Below are 22,625 nucleotides of genomic sequence, written 5' to 3' on the forward strand. Positions count from 1 at the left end.
GGACTGGTAGAGGGAGAGCCCAAATTAGAAAATGAACATACTCCTGACAGTGGTCAAACTGTAGCCTGTCAGCTCTGTAATTAAAGCTGCTAATAATCAGTGTTTGAACTGATGACCAGCCAGCCCAAATGGCAGTCAAAGTTAAAATAGGTTTTAATCTTCTTAATCTCAAAAGACGGGGATTGGGGAGGGGGTGGGAAGTTTTGGGATTCTGTATGGATGAGGATAAGAAGAAAAGCCTGCACTAATTGAAATGTTGATGGGCTTTAGGGTTTCTCTGGGAGGTCGTGGTTGTGACTAGAATCGTAGGTTTGGTGAAGGGGTTTGGGACATTCTAGGTGGGGCGGGGGTGTAGCTGTTGACATTTCTTCCTTTTCCATCTTGCCGGCCCCAGTGGACTACAGACCAGCAGCTGATCCAGGTTATTCGCTCTATAGGAGTCTATGATGTGGTGGAGTTGAAATTTGCAGAGAATCGAGCAAATGGCCAGTCCAAAGGGTGAGGTCTGGATTTGAGAAGCCCCTTTTAGTTTGTCACCGTTAGGATAACAGATCTGCACTGTATTTTGACCCTGGATTTTAATCCCTCCTACCCCTGGCCAGGATTATTTCCTTGGTTTTGGCACACTGCTGTAGAATGGGGACCTAGCTGCAGCGTAACAATGTCCATCCATTGAGGGGCCAAGAAAGCTGATTTCTAATTCCGAATAAATAGGAAGATTAAAGGGTGACACCTTTTTATCAAGGGTGGTTTTGTATATGTTGTATTAGCAAGAAATCTTTCTTTTGCTTTACCAATTTTCACTAAAAGCGGAAGAGTGTTTCTTTGTCCCTCTCTTGTTCGGCTAGTAGATCTCACTCGTTTTCAATTTTTCTTCCCCAAGGTATGCTGAGGTGGTGGTAGCCTCTGAAAACTCTGTCCACAAATTGTTGGAACTCCTGCCAGGAAAAGTTCTTAATGGAGAAAAAGTGGACGTGAGGCCGGCCACCCGGCAGAACCTGTCACAGTTTGAGGCACAGGCTCGGAAACGTGAGTGCGTCCGAGTCCCAAGAGGGGGTACGTGGAGACCATCTGTCTGAAGGGGGGCAAGTTTGTGGGGTTGTTTGCTGTGTTGTGGGCTCTGCCTACGGTGTGGGGCGGGGGGGTGGGTGGGGGGGGTTATGGGTGGTGGCACGGTCAGTTAGACCCAAACATGAGGCTGTGTACAAGAAAGAACACTGTGCTGAGAGGTAGGTTCAAGTTATAGTTTGGTTCTGCCACTAACTCATCGTGTGACCTTGGGCAAGTCACTTTACTGCTTAGGACCTCTTCCCTTCTCTGAAGTAGATACGTGATGTTCACAGTTCCTGTCAACTCTAAATTACGCGTTTCTATCTAAAAAATCCGTGTATGCGCTTAATTGTAACCTGTGCCCTCTGTTAATTAACAAGCAGCAGCCACCCTAATGTGTTGGTAATAGGCATAAAGATGGCTCTAATCTTGTCATAAACCTATGTTGGAAGGGTGCTCTGTAAGGAATCAACCAAAAGGAGGGCTGGAAAATAAGAATCTCACAGTGTTTTTCTCGCATTGTCTGGGGGAGAGGGTGCCCTTTCAGTGACCAGGTATTTTAGTCTGCTTGGCAGATCCTTCCCACTAATAAAGCTGCATCATATTTACTACCTTAGCTTGATGATGGTATCACTTAAGTTCACCTTGCTCCCTTTGTTCTGATTCTGTACTCACCAAGCCACCTTCTGATACTAATTTGGTTTCCCAACTAGGCTCTCCTACTGGGAAGAGAATGCGCTGACCAGCCGACACAAGTATTCCGGTCTGCTTGGCAGTTATATTTCTCATTGTAAATTAATAAATTGGCATTCTGGTTTATGAATCAGTCTCTTGTGAGTTTGGTTAGCGTGAATCAGTTTCCTAGGGTACAATCACCCCTGGATGTACTGTTAAAATCGAGTTTCTGAACCTGCGAAACCTGAGGACCAGACCTCGGATTGTCCTGACCTCACAAGGTGCAGCCACCCTGCAAGGCCCTGCCTGAAGCCGCCAACTGGCTTTACTTTTCTTTTCTGACAGCGGGGGTGGCGGGGGAGGGGGACAGACTCACCGCCTACGTTCTGTCATTTCTTAGGTCCTGCTCTCAAGATAGCGCCTTGTATTGATTGATTGAACGTGAAAATCTGGCCACTTGTCTCTTGCATAGGAAAAACTGTTCTTTTAACTAGTTTGAGAGCCTAGATGGGTGTAGTGTGAGCTCCCATTGCTCTGGGTTAAAAGGCACACACTTTTCTTCCTTGACAACTTGAATTTTCAAGTTTCTGTTTCAGAGCCTTTATGTAATTCAACCCTCTTCTGACTTTCCTAAGATGCATAAATTGACAGTCGCATTAGGGATAACATTCCTACCTCCACCTGGCTGCTTACTCAGCGTTCCCGTTCTTTGCTGAAATAATGGTAGTGACCGAGTGGTGGTGGTCTGCTCTGTCATGCTGACAGACTTGGGCTCCGTTAAGTCACTGAGTACAGCTGGTGGACTTCCTCCGCCTAAAAATGGTTGCTGCTCTTGGGATTGTAGCCATAGATACAAAACAGAACCCGTGCGGAAGTGGGAGCAGTAACCGAGAAGATGGCGAACTTGCAGAGGATCACACGTGCTAATACCTCTTTCTTCGATTTGAGAGAACTCAGGGAAGAGACAAGCTGCCGTGTGTTTGAGGCACGAAGAGCACAAGTGTGCCGTGACAGGCACTGGTGGTACACTACGGTGAAGAAAGCTCGGTGGTTGCTGGGTGATGGACCCCCTCCCCCTGTCTTTGAACCTGGAGTCGTGTCTGCCAGCAAGTGTTAGTTTACGGAGCACTCTCCTTTCTGTCCACATTTGACTGCTAATGGCATCTCTGCCTCCCAGCAAGACCTTTAAGGCCGTGTGATCGTGTTCTTCTGTTCAATTCCACACTAACCAGGCTTGGAGGCGACTGTTAAATTGGGAGAGGGAACAAGTTTAACTGGGTGACTTGACAGTTTACCACCCCATTCCCAGCTGCGTACAAGCATGTTTGAGTCCCTGTTGTGCACAACACCATACCAAGGTGCTATGGTGATGTTCCCTGGTAGGCTGCCCTGTGGGGTACAGTGTTTGGGCCACTGAAATATAGTGGGAGTTCCCCAGGTATGAGGCTTGTTTTTCACGAAGCTTTTACTAGGAGTCCCTGCTCTCGGCTGTGTGCCTTCTGCTCGTTCTGTGGGCACATCTTATCTTGGCTTACCTCCCATTTTCTCCCTACCTCTCAACTTGACCTCCAAGGCTTCTGTGGTATATGTCTGTTCCCCGTCCCAGTGACTAGTTTTAGTATATGGTTGGAAGAAATATGTCCCCTGCCCTCCCTTCCCTTTTCCCAAATTCCCTGGCCATAGTGCCACGGCAAAGAGAATTTCAAGTGTATGTTAGCACATTAGTCTAAGATCAGCTAGTACTGGCCGAAGGAGAAGGGCCCTGGGATTTCACGTCTGCTTGAATCCAGCGGAACAGTCATGAACATACTTGAACAGGTCATTTTCTTGGGGGTTAATTAGGACCCTGCATTTAGAAATTGAAAGCAAATCTGAGGCTAAATTCGGTGTAAAGCACTGAGAGTTCCGGATAAAGAGCATTCTCTGACAAACAGAACTAGAGTGATCGTGCTGTCTGGGTTTATGACTTAACTCGCTTGCCTTTTTTTCTGAGGCCAAAGAAAAGGGAGCCGATGATTTCATCTTCTTTCTCAGCTACCTGTCGCCTTCCTCAGTGTGGTGTCGGAGGACTCTTGCTGAAGGATGAGCTGGTCCCATGGGTACGTGTAAAGCCTGGGCAGTAATGTTAGTTCTGTTTTGCTTCATAGGAATACCTCCACGGGCCCATTCCCGGGATTCTAGTGATTCTGCTGATGGACGGGCCACACCCTCTGAGAACCTTGTACCCTCATCTGCCCGTGTGGATAAGCCCCCCAGTGTGCTGCCCTACTTCAATCGCCCTCCTTCAGCCCTCCCCCTGATGGGTCTGCCCCCACCCCCAATTCCACCCCCACCCCCTCTCTCCTCAAGCTTTGGGGTCCCTCCTCCTCCTCCTGGCATCCACTACCAGCATCTCATGCCCCCTCCTCCTCGATTACCTCCTCATCTGGCTGTACCTCCCCCTGGGGCCATCCCACCTGCCCTTCACCTCAATCCAGCCTTCTTCCCCCCACCAAATGCTACAGTGGGGCCTCCACCAGATACTTACATGAAGGCCTCAGCACCCTATAACCACCATGGCAGGTAAGGACTATCTTGTTCCTTTCTGATCTGAGCCAGGTATAGTAGGGTAGACCATGTGTTAAGCATTTTGTTCTCCCCTGAGGAAGTCAAGTGAGCGTGAATTCTTGTGTTTTCCCTTGTGGAAACTGTTGCCACAGTGTTGAGTCCTGGGAAGTAGTTAACCGTCTGTTAGGTAACGTTTTTTATTTGGTGTTTTGGTTGCATCTTAGTCTCTTGACCCAAACCATGCCTTTCACATCCCTTTTTAAGGAGCTTGATTAAATTGAGCGCCATAAGTGGCTATTAGGGATGCTGGGAATGCCTAGTGCTATTGGGTCATGCCAAAGTTACAAAAGAACACGATGTCAGTCCTGTCCTTGAGGAGAATGTGAACACATAAAATATGAACAGGGTGAGAACCACTTAAGACGTTCTATAGGAGAGCACGATTAAGTGACATCGTACTGTAGGGTGTGGTAAAGATCATAAGGGGTGTGGGCAATCAGAAATGTTCTTTCTGTGCAGCCGAGACTCGGGCCCTCCGCCCTCCACAGTGAGCGAAGCAGAATTTGAAGAGATCATGAAGCGAAATAGAGCGATTTCCAGCAGTGCCATTTCCAAAGCGGTATCTGGAGCCAGTGCAGGTAACTCACCCTTACCTTTGCTGTCTTCTCCTTACCTTTGGTTTTCCCAGGTTTTGTCATTTCCATTGGCAGGAAGTTCAGTAAGATAAAGTTGGAGCACTGTTAGAGTCTCAAGAGTGGCACATTTTGAGAAGCAGAATATATAACCTGATTTTGTGGCTTTGCAGAAGCTCCACTGGTGTTATTTATTGAACCTGTACCTAAACCTGCCCCATGAAAACAAACTTCGTGCCTAGGTCATAAAGGACTAATAATACCTCATCATAGTATTTGTTGTAGAATGAAATTCCTGGCCTCGTGGAGATCTCAGCAGTTGATCAGGGGATCTAGTGTCTGCAGTGCCAAGTGTAGACCCTGGGTTTTTAGGACTCATGCCCCAGCTAGATGTGGTTTGTTATGGAATCTCATTATATCCGGGGGTCTTGGCAGAACTGGTGGCCTCCACATAGCCTATCCTAGAAATAAGGAGGTCTGTTGGGTGTCATCATAAGACATGATATGCCCTAATGGCTGACTTTGACCCTGCTGTCAGCAATCAGTGGGCAGAACCAGAAGCTGTGACTCTGAGAGCCCCGGGCATGGAATCTTTGGTTCTTTGTAGAGTTCTGGTCTGAGTTTCACATTATGATATTAGTCATATTCACTTCCTTCTTGCGAGTTTCCCATTTGACGTAAATGTAGACCGTCAGGTCTAAGAAATAGGTTAACAGTAAATATTGTCTGTTTTCTGTAATTTCTCATCTCTGGCTGCCAAATTTGAATCCACAGAGTAGGTTAAAGACAGGAAATATTTTATATATATATATATATACATGTATATATGTATGTATATATATATATATATATTTCTTATTTCCTTTTTTTTTCCTCCCCAAAACATTCATTGACATCTGAATGATTTTTAAATTAGAAAGTAATCAGTGCTCATTGTAACTAAAGTCAGATATATACAGAGGAGTATAAGGGAAATAATCATTGTTCTTCCTTACCAACTCCTTCACTTTGAGATGATCAATAACTGAATCTCTATCTCCCTCCCTTTTTGTTGTTCTCATTCCAGTCATTCAAACCACAAATACTTATTGAATGCCTACAAAATAAGCAAAAATTCCCCACCCCGGTAGAGCGGATAGCCTGGTGTGCCTGGACCTCTACAGAATCACAGTTCCTCCTCAGCTTCTGTTCTGTTCTTACTGCCTTGCACAGAGGAAGCTACCAGTCCTCCTCATTGGACCCCTGTCTGGTTTCATGCTTCCCTCGCATTGTCTTCTGTCTGTAATGCACTTGACCTAGCTTGGGAAAGCATCGTGCAAGTACCCAGCCCATGACCACTATCCCTGAGCCAGGCATTGCTCATATTTGGGGAATGAAGGGGCTGGTTCTTGATGGCAGCGTAACTTAAAAATGTATACGCACACACACTACGTGTAGAAGTGTTAGGTACACGTTACACACATGTGTACACACATCTGATTATAGATTTAAAATAATTCAGACTTAGAAATGTGCATTGTTAATAAATGAAAGTCCTCTATACAAGGACTGCCACCAAGACCATCTACAATTTAGTGTCAGATTTTTTTTCTGTGCGTATAGGACAGCATACATGTAATTTTTATTTTTACAAAAATGGAATACTGTTTTGCAACTTTTTAAAAATTAATACATCCTGGACATCTATCAATATGTACTAATACCTAACATTTATTGAGCCCTTACTGTGTGCCTGGCACTGTGCTAAGCGCTTTATGTGGATTACTCTGTTTACCTACAGATTTATCTTATGCTTTTTAACGGTTATGTAGTGTTCTATAAAACCAATGTCCCATAATTCATATAGCCAGACCCTACTGAAGTCGTGTCTAGTTCTTTGACAAAATAATGCCGAAACATACGTTGTTAAGCATACGTACTTGTGAAGAGAAGTAGAACATTTTTAGAATTGCTGGGTCGAAAAGTATGCACGTAGTTTATTTTAACGGATATCGTCCAGTCGCCCTCAGACAACCACGCACCAGTTTGTACATCCACTAGCAACATCTGAGAACGTCAGTCTGATTCCAGACCATTGGAATATAGGTGCCGTCCAGCTTTATACCTGCCACTTCTGCTTCGTCCATTTTACCATGGTTCTGTGGGACAGCTAGTTACTCTTGATTGTGTCCTCCTGAGTTCTCCTTTTGGTCCCGATAGTCTACTGCCTCTGCTCATCGTTGGCCTTTCCCATCCGTCCCCTGTCAGGGGATTACAGTGACGCGATTGAGACGCTGCTCACAGCCATTGCTGTTATCAAACAGTCCCGGGTCGCCAATGATGAGCGTTGCCGTGTCCTCATCTCCTCTCTTAAGGACTGTCTTCATGGCATTGAAGCCAAGTCCTACAGTGTGGGTGCCAGCGGGAGCTCATCCAGGTGAGTTGTTGGTTGCTTCCGCGGCCTCCCAGCCCTGAGTAGCACTCTTCCAGGGATTGGCAGGGGGAGGAAAAGAGCCCAGGGGGTCTGGCAGGGCCCTGGCTGAAAGAGCAGATCTAGCCCTGTAACGTCTTTAAGGGGAAGGAGTTAGTCAAACACCTGTGTTGACAAATGACGTGATGTCTGGAACTTGTGTTGGGTGAGGCAGTGGGCTATTTAGGAATAAAGATAGACTGGCATAGTTAAGAACGTGGGCCTTGAAGCCATACGTGCTTGGGTTTGAATCTCAGTTCTGCTTCTAAGTACCTGTGTGACTTTGAGTATGGAAGTCACTCGGCTTTCCAAACCTCATTTTTCTCATTTTTAAAAAGGGGACAACAGTAGTACTTATCGTACCGACCTGTCGTAAAGATGAGGTGAGAGAAGCATGTAAAGCTCTTAGCACTGTGCCTGATACATTAGTAAGATCTCAACAGACTTGACTGTTACTGTTTCCCCAAAAAAGACGAGTCCTCAAAGAGCTAAATCCTCAGACATTGGGCCCATGCTAGAAAAGTGGTTCAGACAAATACCAGAAGACACCGAAACGCAACACTCTTGGAAGGCGTGTGGTAGGTCCTCCGAGTGAGGCTGAAGGATCTTTCTAATAGGAAAAGACATCGATCCCGAGAGAGGTCACCTAGCCGGTCCCGGGAGAGCAGCAGGAGGCATCGGGACCTGCTTCATAACGAAGATCGACATGATGATTATTTCCAAGAAAGGAACCGGGAGCATGAGCGACACCGGGATAGAGAGCGGGACCGGCACCACTGAGAAAGGTGGGACGAGGCCCTGTTCCTGGCTGCGGGACACCTTGTGTGAAAGGAAAAATACTTACGGCAAAGATTTTGCTCTCTCTCTTTAAAGCAAATAAAGGGGAAGGGAGGACTTTTGACTTAGGTAACCGGAAGTTGAGGAGGGCAGATTTGGGGCTCGTTTGGAGAAGACTCACCCTGAAATGGACCTGAGATTGTGCTGGTTTTGTCTGTGTCTTGTCTGCCTTAGGCTCGTACCTGGGAGACAGCATGGCGTCTGGGCTGAGAGCACAGTGTCTGCAGGCCGAATTACTTGTTGTTGTTGTTGTTGTTGTTGTTGTTGTTGTTTTAACGTTTATTTATTTTTGAGACAGAGACAGAGCGTGAACAGGGGAGGGGCAGAGAGAGAGGGAGACACAGAATCTGAAACAGGCTCCAGGCTCTGAGCTGTCAGCACAGAGCCTGACGCGGGGCTCAAACTCACAGACCGTGAGATCATGACCTGAGCCGAAGTCGGCCACTTAACCGACTGAGCCACCCAGGCGCCCCTGTTGTTGTTGTTTTTAAGTTTATTTATTTATTTTGAGAGAGAGAGGGAGAGAGAGAATCCCAAACAGGCTACACACTTGGTGGAGAGCCATGCATGGGGCTTGAGATCTCCCGAACCGTGAGATCATGACCCGAGCTGAAACCAAGAGTCGGACGTTTTACAGGACGCTTAACCAATTGAGCCACCCAGGCACCCCTGTGGGCCTTATTACTTTGTTTTTCAGTTTCCTCATTTGGGAATGAAGATAATAAAAACAACTGTCTCCCCGAATTGTTGAATTCAGTGAGACAGTCCATGTAGAGCATTTAGCGCTCATAGGACTTGTCACATACCAAGTTCTCAATAGACGATAGCCACTTCTGTTTTCACCCCACCAAACTTGCAAGTAAGAAATCAGAAGAACTGACCAAGACAAAAAGTAAGACCATTGCCTTCTTGTTAGTTTTCAAAAGGCACAGCATTAATGATTTTAAGAATTAATATCTATTAAAAAGATTTTGAAACTCAGGATACTTTAGTCAGAGGAGAAGGCTGATCTAAAAAAAATCATATTTAATGTAATAGTGTGGAGGATACTTCAATGGAAGGATACATTTGTTTTGGGGGGAAAAAATCTCATTGACAGTCCTATGGGGTTTTTTGGGTTTTTTTTTTTTTTTGTTTTTTTGTTTTTCCAAAGCAAAAGCAGAAGAGTTGTGGGGGGAACTTTTTAACTCAGGTAATGGAGAAGTTGAGTAAGGGTAGGCTGGATCCAGGGGCTCCAGCTGTGCCCTCAGGACTTAATCCCTCCGCATGTCTCAACCCTGCTTTTTCTCGGTCTTCGTTCTCAGACAGACCTTGAGGAAAGGGGGCAGGGGCCCCATAGTTCCCAGTTGTGTCCTACCAGCTTAGTAGTCCCAACTGAAAGAATACTTCCAATGAAGATTGTTTCTAGTCTATAAGCAGGCAGGAGTGATTGTTGGTTCTCTTTCCGTGGAGACCTTTAACGGTAGTCTAGACTCTGGCTGGGATGGTGGTCTGTTCGTGGTTCCCGGAGGCTACTGAGTGACCCAGGTGACCGGGCACGGGGGGGCTCTTTTCAACATTGTGGTTTCACCTCAAGTGTGTTACGAAGGTGTCCTGGGTTTTTTTTGCCAGTTTGGTTGGTCTGAAGTAACAGGGTGAGGAGGGGTGAGGTGAGGCTTAGGAGTGGTTCTGTCGTGTCTGAGGGGTGGCTGGATGGATGACTGGATGAAGAAGGGGAAAGAAAGCCTCCCGCTACCTGAGAGTGCCTGTGCTTCACACGCAATGGTGGGACTGTAGACAGAAACTGTGGTGTTAGGCCTGCTGACAACCTGCTAACAAAGTTCTGTTATGTGGTGCCGCCTTCTACTTTGTTGTTTGGCATTATCTGCCATTAATTTAAGCAGTTAGAGCTGGAAATTCTTTTCTGTCGTCTTTTGTAGGAGGCGAATAAGTGGGAAAATGAAAAGTTAAACTTTTTAACTGCTTCCCTTCTTTTTTAGTTTTATTTTTGAGAGGTGGGAGAGGGGCAGAGAGGATCTGAAGCAGGCTCTGCACTGACAGCAGAGAGCCCGATGCGGGGCTTGAACTCATGAACGATGAGATCAGGACCTGAGCCAAAGTCAGGCAGTTAACCTACTGAGCCACCCAGGCGCCCCTCCTTCTCTGTTCTTAAACCACTTATTCCACAAAATTTTAGAGTGCTTGAGATCACGGAAATCTAAGGTAGTCCACATAAAATCAACAGTCAGGCTGTGGGTTCCAGATACTTCTTTCTAGATTTTGCAACAGGTTGAGTTTGAGAAGGTGCCCATATATCTTCCAGAAAAACAGACTTGAGGGGAGGTGGAGCTGCTAATAGCTCTTGGCTAATTTGGCCTCAGAGTGGGCAGGAGAGCTAGGCATTGGGGTAGACCTTTGTCCCTGTCTCACCCTTCGGTGGCAGCGGCAGCATCCCCCTTCTCTTGTTTGAGCTAGCACAGTTGCTAGTGTTGCTGTGGGTCCAGTGTCCCCCCTTCCCCAATCCTGCTGCTCACAGTGTAGGTCCTTCAGAGTGGAGACTAGGAGAACAGTGACGAGGGAGGCACTCGTCCGTGCAGAGCACGGATTGTAGTCTCTGGGGCTACCTTCGGTTCAGCAGTTAGAACATGTCCCTGCATGTCACCATTCCTGGTGGCTTTGCTTTTCACAGCCTTTTGATAGAGAACTTGTGAGGTCCACTGATAATTAGTACTTTGGGGACTGAACATCTGAACCTGAGACTTTAGCTGTCCTTTTGTTTCATTTCTCTCACCTGTAAAATGGGCCTGTTTCTTCCATGAGGAGGGTGATTCCATTTGGATAACTGAAGAATCCCTTAACCCAGTACCCAGAAAAGTCATTTGGCCTGTGCAGGCCTATGACAAGACAAGGAAAAGGAACTCTGCGATGGGTTTTCCAGTTCCCCATTTTTTACCCCTTAGATACGTTGGTTATTCCCTCTGAATAACTAGTCCAAAGAACTGATTGAGACACCCCAAAAATGTCAGTTTCTCACATCCTCATCCTAAGGACTCTTCGTTCTATCTGCAGTCGCCAAGTTGTGACGTAGGAGGTCTCATGTTGGGGAGATGTACATGGGCCCATATATCTGGAGAACCTTGCAGGTTCTATGTACAACACCTTTTAGTTAGAAAAGAATAGTGTTTATATTGTATAGACAGGTGTTTCCTGAGAGCAAAAGGTGTCTTCTGTCTAGAGGCAGCAATTCAACAGCAACCTTTTTTCTCCATCCTTCCTCAGGATGGACACCAGCACTGGGGCACGAAGTCTGATTGGCCCACTTTGGCTTCTGCCATCCAAACGTTACCAGCAGATGTAACCATAACCTCTAAGAATTGGGTGCTACAGTTTACGTCTCCTGATGTACTAGTTATCCTTCATGTTTTGTTTTGTAGGGACAATTCCCAAATTACATCTCTTTTGGGGTATACAGGTGTATGCTTTGGAATTTGAGGATATTCTTAGGTAATCTGTGGCTTTGGCTTCAACTTCCTGTAGTTCTTGGCTACTGGCTCATTATTTGGGGCTATTATCCTATTTAAGATGGTCATTCTCACCTCGTTCCCATCCTCCTGGTCCAGTGAAAACTAAACATTGTGTTCAGTTTTGATCCGATGCAGAGATTCAGAAACCCCAATGGTGAGAAATGGAGAAGGCACTGAGGGCTTCAGTTTTCCCATATAGAAAATGAGACAGACATCTGCCAGCACAGGTATTTAGAGAAGCCGGAAAACAGAGGCTTCTGTAACAGATTCTGAAGATCCCAAGCCGAAATAGTGCCATTTCAGAACGTAGAAGGATCAGGTAGCTTGTGGATGTGTTTTTCTCGGATAGCCCCTCTAGGTCACAGAAGTGCATACATAAAGAGGGAGCATTTGTGTAGAGGCTGTGTTGCTGGTTTGGCCATTAGTAGACATCCTAAGCCCAAATTTAATCTCCCTTTTTCCTGTTAGTGATTAATTTTGTCTTATATGGTCAGATTGATCCAGCTACCTCTCACCCGCCCCCCACCCCCACCCCCCACTTACTGGTACTGCAGCATTGGAACAGAGTTGAACGTACTAGGGACCTTATAAGTTTGGTAGCGATGTGGCAAGTAGCTTAGCAGTACCTTACTGTTGGGCAGAAGTTCTTACTTGTGCTTTTGGGTTTCTTGGATGGTAACTGCCGATTCTTTTACTTCCATTCCTTGCTTTCTGTTGGGGCCTGGCCAGATCACTCTTGCTTGGTATCAGGATGCTTCTTGGTCCCTCACTCAGAGCTGTCATCTGGGTAAAGACTTAAAATCCCTTTAGTACAGCTTAGAACATCCCTGGCTCTTTGCACGTGTGCCTCCACAAGTGTTCTCGTAGACACTGGAGTCTGTTTTAAACGGGGCTTCTTTAAAAGAAAAGTATAGGAGTCTCCTGTGTAAGTACATGCTCCCTGACAGGGCCTCCTGGGTGTTTGGAGTCAGTAGAGTTGGTCGTGTACCTGCTTGTTTTCTTAACCCTTGTGCCTCCCGTTTCCAGATGTTTACCCCTCCCCTTAAGGTAAGCTAGGACTTGCTCAAAATAGATTTTCTGAAACAGGCTTTAAACTCCCCATATTCCCTTAGAGCAGCTTTTCTTGAAATGCTGGAGTTTCCGTACTTTTCCAGCCAAAGCCTACTTTCCAATCAAACTGCTTTGAGAGCTCTTTTCATTGTCTGTTTCCCCCTAACCTCCAAGTGAGATGCCCCTGCTTTCTCTTTCTGCTCACCGTAGCTCCTGCAGCCTCTCCCTCGCTGCTCACAGTGCCGGACGCCCCCGGACGGTCTTGCCTGCTTGCTTGCACCCTCCCAGGCTTGCAGTCCGTGTATATGCGCTACTTCGTATGTGGTAACTTGAGAAAAATGCCAGTGTCGTTCATAGAAGCCCATCATTCGGAAAGTAACCTCTAACTTGCGTTTTCTTTCTTTTCTTCTGATGTTCTCATTGCAGGAGTCTGGTTGGAAGCAAATGTTTTTTTAATGGACTTGCATCTCCTCACCTTGATCAGGACTAAAGGACGGAGGCCACTCCACCCCTCCCCCTTCCTCCAAGCCCCTAACCCCCTTCAGACACCCAGGGAATACCCTCTGCCCTACAGGATTGAAGGTTGCCTGGCGGCCCTCCCAATCCCACACCTCCTGTTTGTCAGGGGAACGAACCTAAAGACTTCGTGTGGTTGGGAGGGGTGGCAGACAGGAAGAAAACATGTCCAGGCCCCTGGTCTCCATAGAGAATGGTGCTCGGTCCAAGGAAACGTAGGAGTTTCTGATTCTCCAGGAGCGGTTCAGTGGTGAGGTTGGCGGGAAGGCTCTCTTCCCAAAGAAGATGGATCCTCCCTGCAGGATCTAGGAGAGGGACTGGGTGCGCCAAAATACGCCCGGGGTCCTGCCCTCGGCACTAGGTTTGATGGGGCCAAGAGGGTCCAAACCCCTTGCTAACATACCACTTCTTTGTTTAACTCCTTTACCCTCCCAGCCCTTTGAGAGGGACCCTGAGAACAGAAATTCCCTTATGAGAAGCCTCTCCTGTTCTTGCGTTCCCCTCTTACGTATTGACGGTTGGTTTCCCTGACCTCCCAGAGGGCCGAACCTTTCCGGCCCCCTGCCGCCCAGCCGCCTCAGTGGACCCGCCCCTCCTAAGCAGAGAAGGCCCCTGAGGTCGCTTTCTGCCGGGGAGCCGGCAGCGCCACTTACCACCCTCTGCTGCTTCGTGCTTGGTCGCCTCTTGCAATAACCAGCTGTACTAGGTGTTCCCTTTCCTGGGGCTTTTCCATTTCACACGTGGAGCCCCTCCCCCAAGAAGGCTGCTTCCTTGTTTTAGAGGAAGATACTGCCACTGGGAGATGGGGACATCGGACCTCAGCAACGAAGAACCCTTGTGAAGTACCAGGAGGAGTGGGAGAGGAGGCAAGCTGGGCGAGAGAGAGCCTACTTCCATAGGCTTTTCTGTTTTCAGGTTCGATGTGAGCAGGGGCTTACATCCTCCGGGTACATACCTTTACTTACCGTGGGATAACCTGGCACTGGTAGGCAGGTAAAGTCACAAATGTGGTGTCTTTCCACCTTTTGACTGTTGACTTAATAGCTCCCCTCGCTCTACGTGGAGGCACTTCCTGCCTCTCATGGGGAGCAAGGAAGAAGTGGAGCCTGACTTGAATGAGTTCAGCTCAGCGTTCTAAGGACCACCACTCTGGGGGCCGTTTTCTACACAGGCAAATGGAATTGCTTTTCCCATAACATCTAAGTTGTGATGTGGTTGCTGCTGACGGAAGAAGCGGCGACGGGGTCCTGCGGTACCCATGGGGCGATGGGGGCTGTTTCTGCCTGCATTTACAGGGCATGTGACATCCGACACGAGAAGAGACGTGGCGTGTGAGATGAGACTTGGCATGTGAGACGTAGGGTCACTGGAGACCCTTCCGGCTCAGAGGGGAGAGACTGAGTGGGACTGAACCCTTCCTCTGTTCCCTGCACGTTTCTGACATAGCCCTCAATCAGTCAGTGAGGGGTCCCCCCAGGGTTGGAGAGGCACATTCCCTTGGGACAGAGGCTACAGGTTTGTAGCTTTTTTCCCCCTGTCCCCCAACCCCATCCCCACCTCCACTTCAGAACACGGCCCCCCGCCCAACTGGCCAAGTGTTAAGTGATGTGCTTATCCTCAAGAGCAGCTCCGGGTGTCTTTTTAAAATGTAGAGAAAACCAAGTAAGGTGACAGTTTAAGGAAGAAAATATATAGAATACCAGAAAAGCCGTTTACCCGGAGAATTTTTTTCTCCCCACTTTTGTTTTGTTTTTACTCAATGACACAAATTTTATTTTTATTTCCTGATAGCAAAAGGAAAAAAAAAAAAAAAAAAAAAAAAAAACCCAGCCCTCAAAAAAGCCAAGGCCCCGTCCCCCTGTTGTCGGTGATTTGTTTGTCTTTCTGATAGGTTGAAAATTGTGTAATAAACTTGATGACGCTGTCAATCTTTTATACTGCATTGTATTTTTTTCCTTTTGTAACAAAATATTTTTAAATAATAAATGGGGTGTGAGCTGTTTTATGGATTCTGCATTGAATAGATTTGTTGAGGTGTCTGGGACGTGGGCATGGGCTGATGGAGAGTCTGGGATGGTAGCGGAACCCTGAGCCCTCGGCCGGAATCGCCTGGCGGGCACCCGGGCGCCTGTGGTGCACCGAGGAGGCCTCTAGTGCAAACCTTTGGAAGTGCCCCCCTTGAGGCTTAGCCTTCTTCCTTAGCCATCTAACCTAGGGAAAGAAACATTCCAAGTCCTTTATCCTTTAAGATCCCTAAGATTCATGCTCAGAGTAAGGAGAACGTTCTGATGTTCTCACGCTCAGGAAGGGAAGATTCCTCTGCCCGGACTTAGGAAGTGTGCTCGCAGTGCCTGCTTCCACCGTCTGTTTACCTGGCTGTTGACAGCAGCATAGCCTGTCTCCTCTGAGCTGAGAACAGCTATTCTGCCTTCCACACAGGGGTGTCTTAAGAATCAGAGATAACGTGAACGTGTTTTGGAAACTGGATTGCTGTCTAAACGTCGGGAAGTACACATTTGGAAAGTTCAGCCAAGTGTTGTGAGTCAGTTCCTTGGAATTCCAGAAAGCCAGGTGAGCAAGAGGAGAGTCACATGTATAAAAAGATGAACCAGAGATCAGGTGATAGTGAATGAGTATTGGGACGAGCACAGGCAAGACTGGCATAAAAAAACACTTCCAGGGGGAGGGAGAGCCCCAGAAGCTCTATGACCAGAAGCAGCGTGAGGGAAGTAAGTGTGCTTAGTCCAGGCCAGTAACGTGGTCCCCTGCGTCTCAGGTACGTGCTGTGCTTGCTAAAAGTGCCTCTTCTCTGCCTGCATCCACTTCTACGTGAAATCTAGAAACCTACTTTTTATGCCCAGATGACTTTTATGTAAAGTAAAGCGTGAGGACTGGTGGCTTAGAGAAGGAAACACATCCTTCATCGAAGAGCTACCATGGTGGTACAGAAAGGGGTGACCTTTGGGTTACTCTAGGTTCAAATCCCAACTCTTACTTTTTAAGCTAAATGCGCTCAGACACAAGTTGACTTCACATTCAAGTTGATTTTCTGCCTTATAGGATCGCAGCATGGATTAAAATATACTCTGCCAGGCCCTGGATGGGACATAGTCTCCTACACATTGCTGTCAGGGTATAGAGCCAGAAACCTGAATCTGTGGGTCCAAAGTGCTTCCTGAACTGGGCCACACCTCAGCCTCTAGAGATGGCCACTGCAGTCACTTGACAAGTTCTAGCCATGAGTGTGAATATCTGAGCAGGTCTCTACCAGCACCTGTGACCACGGCCTGCTCCTTCACTCAGGTCCTCTCCACTGTACCACACTGACCCTGAAAGGCTAGCTGTCCTCATTCCTGTCCTCTGCTGCCTCGGTGTCTGTTGAATGATGTCCTTTCTACTCTGGTGTGACTGCAGCCGCACAGGTGGCTCCAACAAGCACCAGGAAGATTGAACATGGGTGGAGCCATACACAGGAAGCAAGAGGCACGAAGCTCCCAGATAAGCATGAAAAAATGAGGGGACTTCCTGTTGTAGCCTATCCCCATTTTCAACCACTCCTTCTCATCCTCAAGCGGTACCTGTTGAAATAGAGTTTGCTTGATCTAAACGGAGACTCCTCAGACAAGGTTTCTATTTCCAGCTGTTTAACCAGGTGTGCAAGGCTTGGCTGTTCCTCGTTGCTAAGCCTGCAAGGTGGGGGATTAGATTCATTTCTAAGGTCCCTTTTAAATTTTAAGCCAACTCTAAACTTCAGCAGAGTCTTTCATTCCTTTATCTATGTTGCCAGGAGAGTGACCTTAACCACTGAACCTCTCGAAGAAACGGGGAGGCCATGGAAAAAGTTCCTGTCCAGTTTGATGCCAGCAACTTCTTCAAAGCACAGATAGAGAAAGCAGTGTGAGCAGCAGAAAAGTCAGGGGATTAGCGGGGTTTGTGACAAATATCAGGGAGGTTCCCACTGGATTTTTTGTTACTGTTTCGTGGTTGATTACACCTGTCTACTATAGCTTTTGGGTAAACCCCAAAGGCAGCTAGGAGGCAAGGACACAGAAGAGGTAGGAAACGAGAAAAGTCTCAGTGCTTTGGACAGCGGTGACCTTCACAGGATGAAAATGAGCTCAACCCCAGGAAATAAGCAGAATTAAAAACCAGCATGAAAACGCTTAAAGACCCAATTCACTTTCTACTGGGAGCAAGAGTAGATATCAGAGGATTCATCTGATAGCAAATAGCCATATGGCTCAAGGGTTTCTAAAGTGAATTCTGTCATGTGTCCTGGGACTTAGAAAAACAAACCAAAAAAAAAAAAGCCACTACCAAGTAAGATGAGAAACAGGTTTAAAGCTGGTCGCTTGGAGAAGGGAATGATGTACTCAGGACAATATTTCTCTTGCTTGGAGAAGGGAATGATGTACTAAGATAGGACAATATTTCCCCAGCTTATTAAAAAAAAAAAAAAAGGTTTCCTTTTACATGAAATTGAAATTTTAAACCAGATGACAAAAATGCTGCCAAGTTTTGAATATACTTCTTCCAATTATTTATGCCTCACTCTGGAAAGCAGCTGACAACTGTCTGTAAGAGGGAGGAGGGAAAAGACGCGGGGATGCGGGATTGGGGGCAGAGGCGAAGAATATAAAGCAGAGTCTTTTACAGGATGACAGGCCTGAAGAAGATACGGAAACTGCTGCCTTTAGGGATTAATCTGGGCTACCGCTGGGGGGAAGAAAGTCATCGCTGCCTTTGCGTTCATGCTGGGTCGCCGAGCACAGCCTGAGAAAAACCTGCCGGGACAGTCGCTCCCTTCCCTTGTCGTGGATGAAATTCTAGGGACAGGTGCCATAAGAAAAAGGCTGCAACCCCCATGATGGAAAATACACGTTTATTACAAAATAATGTTTGTTTCATGATGAGAGTAGAAAAATAACACTATGAGCTACTAAAAAAAGTTCCGGAGCTCAGTCTCTGAGGAATGAGGTGAGAGGCTTTTGCGTCACTCTAGGGGCAGGCATCCTGAGGCTCTCTGTGCTCGGGTGACAGGGGTGGCACGGCACGTACGGGGAGTGTGGGGCTCCAGTCCTGCTGGAAGCCCAATGAGCCTCCGTGGTCCACACAAGCCACGAGGATCACAGAGGACTTGAGGGCAGCAGGGAACTGGTTCTGAGAAGGGCCAGCTTGGGACAGCCTTGCCCCTCCCTACACTGGAGTGTAGAACAGTCTCTCAGGCTGATGGTCCTGGTTTAGAAGATGATTCCCAGTGGCCTGATGCTCAGTTTGTTGCCCAAATATCTGTGTTGAGGAAAAGCTGCAACTTTCCCGGGACAACGTGACCCACCACTTCTCACTGGTGTGCCTAAAGACCAGAAGTATCTGTGGTCTCAGCCCCTGAGGACTGTTGGCTGAAATTTTTGCACTTCAAATCCTGTCCATACTGATGGCAGAAAGAAAAGAAAAGAAAAGAAAAGAAAAGAAAAGAAAAGAGAAGAGAAGAGAAAAGAAAAAAGAAAGAAAGAAAGAAAGAAAAGAAAGAAAGAAAGAAAGAAAGAAAGAATGTTAAAAGACCAGTGAACAAAAGCGACTGGCCTGAACTGTTCTATATTCCAAGCCTCTTGGCCCCAAAGAACAAGGAGAATGTCTTCCCTGGGTAACGGTCTACCCTAAATAGGAAAAGCAATCTCACAGACACCTCTTTCCCCTTAGCAATCCTTTAGAGACCCACCAGGCTTCAGAAGAACAACGAATCCCTCCCTAGGATGGGATGGGAACCCAACCCTCAGGTGACAGGAAATGGTCCCTCAGCAGCAGTACCTGGAGAAAGCAGTCAGGGTGAGCACCTCAAGCAGCAGCTCGGAACCACAGAAGAAAAGCAAGATGCTGTTCATAATGGCTTCCAGGCGGAGCACGTAGGTCTGTAGCAGCAGGTAATAGGAGGCCATCATGGCAGATGGGAAGGTCAAAGCCACACTAATACCAAGTGGCATCTTTCGTTGGCAGAGGTTTCCCTTGGTACCTGTCAGACACAGCCCATGGGGTCACCTCCAGTGGCCTGCTTTCCCTGGGCTCAGAGAAAACGTTGGGGGGATGGGATGGGATGGGATGGGATGGGATGGGATGGGATGGGATGGGATGGACCGGCAAGGCAGAGAAAACTGGTCCTGAATGGAGATGGGCAGGATTATAAGTGGGGTCCCTCTGTGCTCAAAATGAGAGGTTTTGGAGGAGCCATTAGGGTCGGAGTCATTCACTCCAAAGGTCCTGCTTCAGGTCTGGCTCCCACTCTGGGACAATGGGTTCTTTACTTGGGGGGAAATATATTTTTTAATTATATAATCATTGAAAACTTTCCAACTAATACAAATACAGAAAATAATTTTAGAAAATCTAGAAACTAAAAAGACCCCATGATTCCTCACTGGAGATAGCCATTCTTATGGAACGATGTATATTGTTTCAGATTTTGTTATGTGTGTATACTTACATATTACTATTATTATAAAAATGGAATCATACTCTACATACTGTTTTCAACTTATATTTTTTCCCCATTTAACAGGAGTTAGACAGCTTGCCACATGTAACTACCTTATTCTTTTCTTAATCGCTATGAACGATTTCATTGAAGCAATTCCATAATTTAATCCTGTACTGACAGATGTTTAGGTTGTTTCTAATTTCTTTTTTTCTTAAGAATGTATTATTTTAAGTAATCTCTACACCCAACTTGGGGCTTGAACTCACAAGCCCAAAGTCAAGAGTCGCTCACTCCATGACCGACCCAGCCAGGCACCCCTCTAATGTTTTCAGGTTACAAAACACATCGATATCTTTACATATCTGTGGAAGTGTTTGTTTTTTTCACCCAGTTTTAGAAGTGTAATTGTTAGGTCCAAGAATACAATTTTACATGGCAAAACGATTAGCAAAATGACTGCTGTAATTTACGTTCCCAAAGAGTGTGGGAATATAGAGACCTGGTCCTCACACCCAATCTAATGCTAGGTATTTGGAAATCCTTTTAATCTGCTGGATGAAACTGTTACCTTGTTGTTTCAATTTGCTTTTTATTAGTGAGTTTGGGCATTTTATCATGATTATTGATCCTCTTATTATTCTTATGGGAACTGCCTATTCGTGTCCCTTCACAGTTTTTAAAATTAGGTTGTCTTTTCCTTATTGATTTATGTGGACCTTCTTCATCCTTCATTACATGTGTTGGAAGTATTGTTTCTTCTTTGTGTTTTATGGGATGAGCTAGTCTAACTAATAGGAGGTTTGCTCTAGACCTGAGGATAAACTTGTCCTACAGAAACCCCTGTTCAGAGAAGTGGAAGGGACCTGAGTGCTGACTCGGGTGACATGCACTGCCTTGAACATGGAGTTCCTTCCAGGTAAATGTATTCTCCCAAGCAAACCAGGGAGAGGAACCAGGCTCTCCTGGCAGTTATGCAGTTCGGGAGGAACAATCTAAAATCTCCTGCTACTGCCCACTCCTGCCCCTACAGAGCAACACACAAACAGATCCTGACCCAAAATAGGAAGCCGCTTGAAACTTCAGAGAGGGCATAATGGGACATCCCACTAGATCCAATCTCTTATTGTGAGACTAGGTTATGTACTTGTTCTCGTTAATCAAGTTACAGGTAGCAGTTCTTCTCAGAGGGAATGGAAGGATTCTCTGGCCAACACTCACCAAAAAACAGTCGGATCACTTCAATTCCAAGGTAAAGGAGGAGCATCACCACATCCAGGACTAGATTGGCTGTTGGGTATGGTAGGAGGAGAGCTGCCAACACAAAAGCCAGAGTTTGCAAACAACATACACCGGCACCCACAAGAACACCCACACACCTGGGGATAATGAGGGCATGAGTCTTATCAGCTTTCCGTGAACTAGTTCACGAGGTATGGGCAGGATCTGTTCACCTGCTGCAGGATATGTTAACTCCTAGTGCGACTGTTGGAGGCACGCGCATTATTAGGAGATTTTACTCCTAAGCCAAAGTCTGTGAGGCCCCCATTCTCCAAAATGATCGGATCTACAAGGGTACACTGGCCGCTGAATAGATCCTGAGGGTCACCAATGAGCTTAACGTGCAGTTCTGCAAAGAGGCGATGAGGGAGAGTAAGGATGGAGAAGCCCACATTTCTCAAACTCAGGAGATTCTTGCTGCGGGGCTTCCTACTGAATCATTCTCAAAGAAGCCATATGATGAAGAGCCTTCTACCTTGCAGCGAAGAGGAGCTACAGGAAAGAATGAAAAATAAGAAGGCACTTGATGGGAGTTGGCTCTGGGCTGAAGTGGGGAAGGGATATTGGGGCCAATGGTAGTCAAGCCCCAGGCCTTACCTTTATACAGAAATATGAAGAGTTCCAGCAGGAAGTAGGTGGCATAATACCACCCGTTCAGAAAGAACAGGATTTCCAGCGGGGTGGAGGACAGTCGTTTACCTGAAAAGATAAGCACAAAAAAGAGGTATGGGCGGGGGGCAGCTCAATCTCTGTTCAATCTCTGTTCTTTGAATGGTTCGGTATCTAACTTGAAGAACACACGAGGTCGCAGTAGTGGGAAAGGCCATTCGGGGCACTTGAGATTGATGATGATGAAGGTGTGTGCGTGCGTGCGTGTGTGTGTAGGGGGCTTCCTTCAATCCCCCCTTTCCCCGGGAATCGCCGTCCAACTCGACTCGGCTTCGGGGTGAAAGGCAAGGCCGCTCTAAGATCTAACCCCGTCACTATTTGGGAGAAGAAACTGGTGCGCAGAGGCCAGCAACGGCCTGGTCCAGGTCACACAGCAAATCTGTAACCGATCCTGCCTAGAACAGGCCGAGCCCAGGATTGGGGGGTTTCTGAGATCTGCACCTCAAGACCTTCACGCACTCAGCGTGGGTGGGGCTCGAAACCCCACTCTGGACAGGTGAGGAGCGATGTCCCTAACACCCGAGAAGAAGAGCTGAGGTCGAGCTCTGGCAGGGGAGAGAGGGGCACTGAAGGCATCAGGACCAGCGACTCACACACCTCCGGAATCTCACCTCGCGGCGCCATCTTCAGTCCCCATGGAAACTGCGTACGCCGCTACAGCCGCTCCCAGAGCAGCGAGGCGCAGCCGGAAGCAGGAGATGGAGCGACCCCGGCTTTCTGGCCCCTCTGCTTAGCCCCGGCACTCTATGGTTTCCAGGGCCGGGGCCCGACCCGGGGCAGGCTGCGCGTGCGCGGGGAGGACTGCCGGCGCAAAAGGCTTGCGCTGGGATTTCGGCTCGCTGAGGCTTAGGGGGTCAGCGGCTGAGCCCGAAGCCGTCGGCCGCAGGGCTCCGGGGCAGGAACAGTTCTCGGCCCCCCCAGCCCCAGGTGACAGTGCGTTGGCAGAA

At 47.3% G+C, this 22,625-nt stretch overlaps 2 protein-coding genes across 7 annotated transcripts in view; one reads left to right on the top strand and one right to left on the bottom strand.

Moving 5' to 3' along the window:
• CPSF7 (cleavage and polyadenylation specific factor 7) overlaps positions 1-15,261 on the top strand; it is a 23,507-nt gene extending 8,246 nt beyond the window's left edge. For 2 of the 3 annotated variants that reach the window (XM_049645055.1, XM_049645058.1), the window contains exons 4-10: positions 395-498; positions 884-1,056; positions 3,873-4,287; positions 4,792-4,910; positions 7,152-7,320; positions 7,971-8,138; positions 13,170-15,261. In XM_049645055.1, coding sequence (XP_049501012.1) covers positions 395-498; positions 884-1,056; positions 3,873-4,287; positions 4,792-4,910; positions 7,152-7,320; positions 7,971-8,133 — 1,143 coding nt within the window. In that variant the 3' untranslated portion in view covers positions 8,134-8,138; positions 13,170-15,261. The remainder of the gene's footprint in view (positions 1-394; positions 499-883; positions 1,057-3,872; positions 4,288-4,791; positions 4,911-7,151; positions 7,321-7,970; positions 8,139-13,169) is intronic. The other variant, XM_049645067.1, reaches the window with a different exon arrangement.
• A 2,863-nt stretch (positions 15,262-18,124) lies between these two features.
• Positions 18,125-22,405, bottom strand: TMEM216 (transmembrane protein 216). 4 transcript variants are annotated; one of them, XM_049645108.1, is made up of 6 exons: positions 22,276-22,403; positions 21,607-21,708; positions 21,183-21,501; positions 20,950-21,042; positions 19,068-19,269; positions 18,125-18,690 (listed from the first exon to the last, which is right to left on the bottom strand). In XM_049645108.1, the coding sequence occupies exons 4-6, from the start codon at positions 20,993-20,995 to the stop codon at positions 18,675-18,677; spliced, it is 264 nt and encodes an 87-aa protein (XP_049501065.1). In that variant the 5' UTR covers positions 20,996-21,042; positions 21,183-21,501; positions 21,607-21,708; positions 22,276-22,403; the 3' UTR covers positions 18,125-18,674. The 4 variants fall into 4 exon arrangements, with proteins under 4 accessions (XP_049501065.1, XP_049501070.1, XP_049501048.1 ...); XM_049645113.1 differs by having other exon boundaries at positions 21,183-21,531; XM_049645091.1 differs by lacking the exon at positions 21,183-21,501 and having other exon boundaries at positions 22,290-22,405.
• Between the last annotated feature and the right edge of the window lie 220 nt (positions 22,406-22,625).

The sequence above is a fragment of the Panthera uncia genome, chromosome D1 (assembly GCF_023721935.1).
Source record: "Panthera uncia isolate 11264 chromosome D1, Puncia_PCG_1.0, whole genome shotgun sequence".
Classification (NCBI taxonomy): domain Eukaryota; kingdom Metazoa; phylum Chordata; class Mammalia; order Carnivora; family Felidae; genus Panthera; species Panthera uncia.

Excerpts from the sequence above, each read along its gene's own strand:
- TMEM216 (XM_049645091.1), bottom strand. Across the intron at positions 21,043-21,606 it reads CTTCATATTTCTGTATAAAG|CTCTCCTCCTACCATACCCA; the intron begins GTAAGGCCTGGG and ends TTGTGTTGGCAG. Across the intron at positions 19,270-20,949 it reads AGTGATCCGACTGTTTTTTG|GTACCAAGGGAAACCTCTGC; the intron begins GTGAGTGTTGGC and ends TGTGTCTGACAG.